The sequence below is a fragment of the Pseudopodoces humilis genome, chromosome 5 (genome assembly GCF_049639895.1).
Source record: "Pseudopodoces humilis isolate 2021_Gansu_Grassland_sample_001 chromosome 5, ASM4963989v1, whole genome shotgun sequence".
NCBI classification, from domain to species: Eukaryota; Metazoa; Chordata; class Aves; order Passeriformes; family Paridae; genus Pseudopodoces; species Pseudopodoces humilis.
Genome location: NC_142204.1, coordinates 47992394 through 48002393, shown reverse-complemented (window position 1 = coordinate 48002393; position 10000 = coordinate 47992394). Strand labels below are relative to the sequence as shown.

At 38.9% G+C, this 10000-nt stretch overlaps 1 protein-coding gene across 8 annotated transcripts in view; it reads right to left on the bottom strand.

Moving 5' to 3' along the window:
• Positions 1 to 10000, bottom strand: part of FOXP2 (forkhead box P2) — a 400421-nt gene that overhangs the window by 183116 nt on the left and 207305 nt on the right. For 7 of the 8 annotated variants that reach the window (XM_088054802.1, XM_088054799.1, XM_088054803.1 and 4 more), the window contains one exon: positions 3048 to 3225. In XM_088054802.1, coding sequence (XP_087910928.1) covers positions 3048 to 3215 — 168 coding nt within the window. In that variant the 5' untranslated portion in view covers positions 3216 to 3225. Of the gene's footprint in view, positions 1 to 3047; positions 3226 to 10000 lie in introns of those variants that run through there. The other variant, XM_088054808.1, reaches the window with a different exon arrangement.

Sequence of the window (10000 nt, the reverse complement as noted above, 5' to 3'; positions counted from 1 at the left end):
AAATCTATAAATATCAACAGCAAGATAAGAAGTTGCTTACATCCTAGTCATATGTCTTCAAAGCCGACCTGATGACTTGTGACAGCACCCAATCCATTTATCACCAAGTATATATTACAATATATTATAGGTATATATTACAATATATTATAGAATACTGTCATTCTTTCTTGATACATGGATGAGAAATAACTCCCTGATTTGAGTCTAACTTCTCATTTCTGTATAAAGGCCACAACAACATAGTTCATCAAGAAAATAACAAGAGTGCCTAAACTCCATATGGTTGCATACAACAACATAATGAAGTCTGTTTTATCTTATTTACTTTCTACAAATCCAAACATATATAACTTTAAAAAATTAACTTAGCCTAGTTGACCTTCTATACAGCCTAAAATTTCATTTGTTTCACTTTCCCCAGTAAATATTCATGCCACAATAAAAACTTATTTTGTGATTTTACTCAGCTGATGAACAAATTCTTAAGCATTAGCATCCCTTTACAAAGCTTCCCAGTTGAAGGAAATTATTAAAACCAGCAATTATTTTACTTGCTTCTTTTAGAAAAAGCTATCAAAAAACTCAATTTGTCTATTTGAAGACTCCCAATAAAATGATTCAGAGAAGCCAAATCCAGAATATTAAACCATGAGATGAGTATATCTTGAACATATTTAAACAATAAAAATTCTTAAGAATAATGATTGCTAGGGTTTCTTCTGTTTCTCTGTGTGTCAAACTTTTCCAGATAAGTCACATATTACAAACATAATTTTAGAGCGTTATTACAGTGACAATAATAAAAGCAGCCATCATTTTCTTCTTAATTCATATTTGAAAAGGCATTTGGTCAAAAACAGGGGAAAAAAAAGGAACAAAAAAAAGGAGGAAGAAAAGTAAAAGTAGCACAAAGCTCAGCCCGTTATCTGAAGGACATCCTACTGCATGTTTACTAGTGTTTATGTTTCACATCAACATGTTTTATAGAAGGATTCATATGCCTAACTCAGGTTGTATTTAAATCCTATGGTGCAAGCCCTACCATAAAATGCCTCCTGAGTCCTATTAACTGTACCCATGGTTTTACTTTGCCTGCCTGCTTATTTAAGATCTAATCACAGTTTTGAAGAAAAGATTGTCACTTCTAAGCCTGTCCCCTCAGAACCTGTCTGTTATTAGTACTGAACTGAATATTTTCATCTTCAGTTGTAATTCTCTGTGGTCCTTCCAAATGCTATCTACCGGAATCTCAGGGTGTATGGACAAATTGGCTACACATGCCTAGGACTGCTACTTTGAGAAACATGTAAGTGGCACGTTATTCTATTAGCATTTTTGTGTTTTAAAGTACTTCACTTAAATTTAGTTTTCTAAACATATTCACCGATTCGATATACTCGTTCTCAACAAGGATTTTGAAATTTTGTTATAGTCTGAACACCTGAATAAAGATGATGGCATAATTTTCAATGAAAATAATATTAAATTTTTGTGTCTGCTTCTATGTGTACAATTTTATATGAAAAGAGTATAAAAACACAAGGTATATATATACACACATAATCATGTATATATAGAGAGGTAGAAACCTGCTAAGAACATAATGAAGACACTGAAACCTGTATTTCTTCAGACTGTCATACTGTAAGTGCTCAATTGTTAAAATAGAATACACTTGAATTTGAAGCAAGACACAGATTTAAGCCTCAACAACTTCTCATATCTCAATATATAACTATTACCTTCTTCCACATTTTCTGTCACCATTTAAAATATTTAACTATAAATGTAGCTAGTGTACACTGCTTAATTCAGCACTAAAAATTATTCAATTTTAAGAGCTATTATGACCTGTTATTTCAGAGGCCCATGCAAATGCAATGTATCTATCATGTTAAAACATGTTTCTATAAAGCAGCATTTTTATAATATTTTATCTAACAGAAGACAACTTTCCTTCCATTAATGTAATACCTGACATTGTAATAAAAAGCCTCAGCATTTAAAAACTAAGGATTTGAGCTCCAAAGGTGCTGAGTGGGCTCAGCAAATGAAAGAATGAGGCAGCGAAGACTTCCAGGAGTTTGAAGCAGATCCTGGGTACTCTGCAGAATCAGACCCCGATTGTTTACCAAACGGTTTGGGCTCCACTGCATTAGTACAATCTGTGTTCCCTGATGGAGCAGCAACTCCTTAGGCAGATAAAATAGGAGTTTTGTTTGTTCAGATTTAAAAGGAAGAGAAATCTTGCAGTGACAAAAATTAATGGATTGCATCTTGTAATTAGGTGGTGTCAGCAGTCAGAGAACAGGTGAATTCTAGTTTTAAACACAAGAGCAGTTCTCCATTAACTTGTTTGGAACACAAACAGACAAAAAATATGTTTTCAAAATGAGAATGGAAACAAAAAAAAAAAAAGCAGAAAAGCTGCTTCTTCTCTTTTCCCATGTTTTCAGAATTACACGTCCTTATTACAGTTCACACATACACAAGCACACACAGACAGGAATACTGTATTTTCTATTTCAGTGCTTTTGAACTAACCAGCATTTTTTAATTACACCTACAACAGCAAAGTATCTTTATTGAGAAAAGTCACTCTGGTCCCTTCACTAGGGTCCCTTCACTGCCCATCTCCGACTTTGGCACAATTCACTGCAAGCGAAGCAAAGTCTCAAGTAATGTGGCCCTCTGGTGGAAAACCCCGCACCATGTCCTGCATGCCCGAATCGCACAGTAAACTAACAGCTCCTGAAAACATGCACTGCAAGGCTTCGGCACAACTTTTATAAATACGCAGCGGGATTTTAATCACCAGGCAAACGTGGTGGCATGCAGCCATATCATCAAGATGTTGCTGCCACAAGAAAGGGATCCTTGCATTTCAGCATTATCGTGCACTAAAACAACAACAAATAATGCCCCATGCTCCTCACTTCCACGACACTCCACATTCAGCACACACCGAGGGTCTCCAAAAGGGTGCCCCTCTGAAAACAGCCCTTTATTTGTTTAAAAACAAACAGGAAACAAAACAAACTTACCTGCTGTTGTTGCAGATGCAGCAGTTCTACTGTGCTTACTTCAGTGCTCGTGTCACCACTTGATCTTCCATCTCTGCTGCCAGCATCTAATTGGCTGCTTAGAGTGCTCATTCCATTTTGATTCATTGAACTGTTGCTTATTGTCTCTGTCGCAGATTCCTGCATCATGACTTAATACCTAAAAGTGATTAAGAAGTATCAATTAACACACGCGTTACACCTTCACACTTCCATTATCAAGATGTCCCTCTCTGCCAATTACACAGACAGCATCTTTAGAAGAAGAAAAAAGCCTCGCAGAGCCGTTTACCAAGAAATGCAATGCAAACTCTGCTTTCGTACAGCTGCTAATCACTGGAATTATGATTTCTATAAGCAAGCTTTGTGTGCTTACATTTAACGGCCAAAATAACACACCATGCACGCAGCATGGTCAATAGCATTTATGAACGACTACGTTTTAAAGTCTACCTATAAAACCAGTTTAAGTGAAGGCACAATTTCACACACTGCTCTATATTTCCTATTATCTAGCTTTGACAACCATGGATGACTATACAGCCTTAGTTAAAATATTCACTATCTTGATTCTGTCAGAATTTTACAGCATATCTTATGCAAGGCTGTTGTTTAATGATGCACAGCTAATCATACAAAATTAAAATTTTGTAAGGGTGTTACAAATCATATGGTATCAACCAATGATAAATAGTATAATGGGCTTCTCCTTTTTTGTGACTAAATAAAATTTTGCCTCGGAGGCATTTTAAGAAAAAGCTCCTGCTGCAAACACGTCAGATATTGCCTATTTTTTTAATCAAACGCCTGATATTCATTTATTTTTCTGACATTTAAAACATTTAATACTGTCCTTCCTGGGAAGTAATTAAGCTTATGCATGAGCAGCAATCAAACTGTTCACTTGAAGATGACTTAAAACTCAATTTTAACATAGGCAAATAAATGAAAGATATAAAATTAATTTTCCAGGCATGTATTAGATATGAAAGCTGGAAATAAAATCTATCAAGAATATCACTAATGATTGTGCTAAAAACAGCATAAATTATGCATATTACCTTCTCTACAGTAATAAATGTTTTATCATTTTCACTGCATAAATATACTGTACTTCCAGGATTGCAATGAGATGTCCTGCCAAGATCAGTTGAAATCCTTGCAGTAAATAAAGAACCAACGTGCCCTTACAAACCAGAATTTCAAGGTGCATTTTGTATCTGTAATATGGAAAGGTCAGTGTCTCTTCTCAGAGCCACCAAAGTCCTCTCCTGCTCTTGCAGGATCAGAATGGAGCTCCCTTCCTTCATCCTCACTCCCGACCTACTGACAAGAGTCCTCACAACAACCTGGCTGAGCTGTGATTTTAAAAAACATCTCTGAAGGGAGAGGGATGTGTAAGCAAACTCAGGAAAGGAAACAAAGCTTGCTGTTTAGCCTAATTATTTAACTTAGCTATTTTTCCCTTGCAAAGTATGAGCAACTGCCTTTCCTTAAAAAAAAAAAAAAAAAAAAAAAGAGCAGGAAAAGGATCATTACAACTTTAACTATGTGCATGGGATATTAATTAAAATGCAGTATGAGCTACCACAAACAAGCTCCTACAAGGCAAGTATATATTGTGTCAAAAATGTTAAAACAGCAAAAGATGAGTTATTTAAGGATGATCTGGTCAGAAATAAGCAAGATGCAAAAAAACTACGCACAAACACAGCCAACATAAAGAAGGGCAGCTGTTATAGCCCAGTAAACAACATCAGCACCAGATGTGTTTATGAAGAAACAGTCCTTCTAAAACACTTATGAACATCAGTGAAGAAAAATAATAGAAATGGAAAATGTGATACAAGCAGTGATGAATTTTACAAGGCAAAAACAAAGCTAATACTCTTTTCTGAGATTAGGCAGCTAATAAGTATTCAAATTAGGCATAAATTTTACATGTACAATGTTTAAAATATTCAGAGAAAAGGGTCTGATTGCCCTTAGTAGTTATATGAAAATTCTAATGCGGATATGCCACAACTGTGGAAGCAGACAGCCCTTTCCGATTTTTACAATATTTACTTTCAATAAAAGGACATGTGTATCAGAGTGGAAATTTATTTAAAACTTCATCAGCTGTATCGTTACAAGGATTTGGAAATTTGGGAAATTCAAACGTTAATCCTCTTTTAGTCAAACAAAGATTTAACCAACAGACAGGTTCATCTTTTACAAATTCAAATGTTAGACAGTAACAGTGGTACATTTAGCCAGGCACATTAAAAGGGCAAAGGGGTGTAAATGTTAGATAATCAAAACATTACAAAACACCCAGAAATGCATTAAATAAATACATCATCCCTCCTGTTTTTACATCTCTCTGACTGTTTCATTACAATTAACAAAGAAGGGTTAAATGTCTTCCAGTTCATATTAACCAAAGGGTTTTATGTCTTGTGGATTTTGTATCCTTGCAAAGCCCCAGAGTGTAGTTCAGGCTGTACATTTAAAGTTAAAGTGTCTGTGAGCCAGCAGAATCGGCTTCAACGTAACATCATCAGTAACACTATTCTGGCAATAGAAAACAACAAATCCCATCTAACAGCTGGGTACAGACAGAATGAAACTACAAAGTAACAATCCTAGAAAGGGCAATTTCTTCTGAAGTGGAAGAAACACAGAAGTATTTTAATGAATAAAAAAGAGACCCTATAATTTTATGTTAAAAATAAAGTGTGAGGAGTACTTGTCTAGTTTTAAAATTACATTGTTAAAAATTACACTAAAACTTTGACTAGAGTAATGCACTGTGTTGACTGTCCTCAGCCCCCTCCTCACTGTCAGCAACTGTCAGTAACTGCTGGAGAAAGGAAGAGCATAGAATCTTTTTCTTTTCTCTTCTTTTCTCTTGCATAGACATACATATATACGTGAGTCTATGCACTTGTGTGTGTATGTACTATCAACTCTAAATCCTCACAAACTGAAGCACTGAAAACATCTAAACAAGGATCATTTCTGATGTCTATGTATCAGTAACTTGAGTTATTGGTAAAGAAATAATTTGAACCTGCAACATCTTACTGAGCAAACTAATGCACTTTTTTTCTTATTTTTACAACAATAGTACAGATTGTTACTAAAATAAGCATAAATAAACACAAAGGAAATAGACAGGTATCAGCCAGATACTAAGGCTGTAAGTTTGGTAATTCAAATAGGACAAGAAAAAATATACAGGTCCCTGTTTACATACATTTATACACATTCATACTTTCTAATCCTTCTCTTTTCTCTTGCTGTCACACTCGCTGTCAGTCATGAGCATGCCTACACAGGCACACATGCACACACGCACCCACATTCACAGACAGATTCACCAGCACCTACTTCTGCCGTGATTCTGTAACTCTTGGCGCCAAAGGTGGGATATAAGCCTTGCTACCCGGTATTTTAAACAAAGGTATAGGAAAAATATTTGCTGCTGTCTGCAGGAGAGAGTGAAAGTGTAGATCATTTTAGAACATGGTTGCACTGCAGGTTGAATACCTAATCGTGCAAGGGTAGCAAAGCTATCACCCATGCAAAAAAAAAAGCAATACTCCACCTTGCTGAGTTAGAAGCTACAGTTTTACTTTTTTCCCCTGCAGCAAACTGGGCATTTTCTATGCGCCCGTGTGCCCGCACGTGCACGAGTGTGTGTTTTAAGCCGGCAAGTCACTGTACAGATACTTATTCTCTACACCACTTCCCTTTTGAAACATTAAACTGACACTGGAACTGACTGCACAAGATTGCATTTTCTCTTCCTAAACAACTTGAATTGAAAGGTTACTTAGTGTAACAATATTTACTTGCAGAATTGTGTTGTTACCAAGGGTATAATGGATGGTGGCTATGCAGGTTTCCGCAAGAATGAGTGAAGCATGAGGCATTAGCCATGTGTTTGACATGTTTCAAATTGCTATAATCCAGCATTAAACACACCCAGCAATTCATGCCATTTCTTGCAGCCATAATCTTGAATAAAGCGTGCACAACCACTTATTATATAAATTAGTATATGACTCCCTGTTATAGTCACAACAGTGCTTTTGTGTTTATTTTGCATCAAGATGGGGTCTTTTATTTGTACAAATAGCAGGATAGTGCGCCCTGCCGCAATTAGACCTCCTCGATTTATGACAGGGTGTGTGTCACGCCCGGCTTGCGGGGTCTGTGGTACCAGGCCCAGCTCCGGCCCGGGCGGTGCAGGCAGCCCAGGCCCGGCGTGAAGGGCTGGGCCCCGGCCCGGGCGGTGCGGGAGGCCCGGGCCCGGCGCGAAGGGCTCGGGTCCGGCCCGGGCCAGCGGCGGGAGCGGCCCTGTTGAGGCCGCCAGGGGGCGGTGCGGCCCGCGTGGCTCGGCCTCGGCGTGCCCCGCACGTGCCGCTCACGCGAGGCTCGGCGCGCGCTGCCAGCCCCGCGGGGCCGCGCCGGGAGCGCAGCGCAGGGAGCGCAGCGCAGGGAGCGCAGCGCAGGGAGAGAAGCGCAGGGAGCGCAGCGCAGGGAGCGCAGCGCAGGGAGCGCAGCGCAGGGAGAGAAGCGCAGGGAGCGCAGCGCAGGGAGCGAAGCGCAGCGAGAGAAGCGCAGGGAGCGCAGCGCAGGGAACGCAGTGCAAGGAGCGCAGCGCAGAGAGCACAGCGCAGCGAGAGAAGCGCGGGGAGCGCAGGGCAGGAAGAGCAGGGAGTGCAGCGCAGCGCAAGGAGCACAGAGAGCGAAGCGCAAAGAGCGCCGGGAGCGCAGCGGGCGCTGCCCGCCCGGCCCGCAGGGAGCCCGCCCCACGGGCGCTCTCCGCGCCCGCTGCCCTGCGCTGGCCATAGCGTGCCCACGCTGCTACATCCACAGACGTGACACACCCGCCTTTGCCTCGCTTCCCTCCGTAAGACGCAGCCCAGTCTGCAGCCTTTTAGAACTGGAGTGTGATGTAAAAGCAGAGGTGAGGAGCTAGGCTTAAATAATAGTAACTTTTGTGCTCTGCTGGAATTAATTCATCATTGACACAAGGCACAATGCATCTGAAGTCTTGCGCTGGTGTACGCTAAAAGCCTTTAAGACTTAAGATTGCTTAATAAATCAAAATGCCAAATATTAAGGACGTAGCTGAATGTGTGAGAACAAAAAATTTGGAAAGCTAAGAGAATGTTTGTAAAGGTGTTTTGAGTTTCGGCACTTTTTTTTTTTTTTTTTACTTTATCTAAAACAGCTTTCAAAGCTTGAGTGAAGCAGAGGCAAGTCACTGCATAATTTTTAAATATGTACCTAAGTTAGTATGTTTAGAACACTAATTAGGTCAAACACCATTGTAACACTGCAAAATAAAGTATCCATATGGTTTAATACACTAGTGTCTGCTTAAATAAGTTTTCCTTGTAAAAATGTGAAATATGCCCAAACACCTTGTGCTGGAAGTTCATTCAGAAAAACAGCTTCCTGTTGTACATTATAGGACACAGAATAATCAGAAAGAATACGTATAATCTGCATCAGTGATCAAAATCAGCATCTTTCATGAGAAAAAGAATATATTTTCATGGTAAAAAAAAAATCATCTTTTCAAAGTGATAATCGTTTTATTATTTATAATATTCTCACTAGTGAAGATGATAGTTATGAGTAAAGTGAAAAGTTTAAAAATGGATAAAATAAGCAGCAGTGGGACAACAGTGTCTTGATCCCAACACAGAAAAAACTGATATTCTGAAGAATACAAGCTATAGTATAAAACTTTGAAGTGCACACTCATATGGTGGGCCTCTGAAGGCCTTTCTGAACAAAGTTTTATAATAAAATTGACAATTGTATTTTGCAAATTAGCACAGATGAGATTTATTGTACTTGAGACAAGAATCAGCAATCCAGAATCCCTACCCACACGCGGTTCCAGGTAAAGAAAACATGAATCCTTCCTGCAGCATTATCATAACAGGTGCTCTCGGCTGGCATGAGGAAGCATTAAGAAGTCAGATTAATTGATTTGTGCTAAACTGCAACTGAAAAAACAAGCATTGTCTAAAATATTTATCTCACCACTATAAGCCACAATTTTTCCCACTGTCCGTGTACTACGGTTTATCTATCAGATGTTTAAATGAACATCCTTTTAACTGACTGGCACCAACAGTCAGATAAAGGTATTGAAGGCAGAATATCGTATTCAATCTTAACTAAAAGCTATCCTGAATTTCAAAGGCTGTATCTTTTCCTTTCACACCATCTCAGTTCTTCTGGACTAATAAAAATAGCAGGTCAGTTTGGGGCACAGTAATTTATCTGCTTTCTAAAATTGAGGAGTATGTTGTCACACTCATGTGATTATTAAACAACAGTTCACTTCCCAAAACAGCAAGGAAGGTCTAATTAATTTCCACCTGCTATTTATTTTCACTTGCTGGAAAAAAATCTCTACGTAGGCCAGTGTTATCTATATGAGTAGTGTGTATAGGACTGTAAGATGCACACCTTACACACAGGAGAGTGGCAAAAGCCTGCTAGAGTGCATTACCCAGAGCCCACACAGAAATGAGCAAAATGAGCAGACAATTTCTGGATAAGATTCTTATTTGAGCAACGACAGCTTGGAAACCCCACCTTGGAAAGCACGCTCCTCTCACTCCCTTTCTCCCCCTCTCTTTTCCAGTCTTAAGAAAAAAAAAAAAAAGGCAAAAAAAAGGCAGCTCTCCAAGCTCTTGAGAGTAGGGAGACTTTATTACAGTCAATGGAGAATTTAGTAGAGAGAAAGCATTAGGGCAGTAGGAAATAATTAGAACTGTGAGAGCTAGGGAAGACCTGCCTAGCAGGCAAATTCCCTTAAAAAAAAAAAAAGCTTCAAGCTTCTTACAGAGTCTGTAGGGCTTACAAACTGCAAGCCCAGGGCCAACTTTTTATATCTTCTTTTTTTTTTTTTTTTTTTT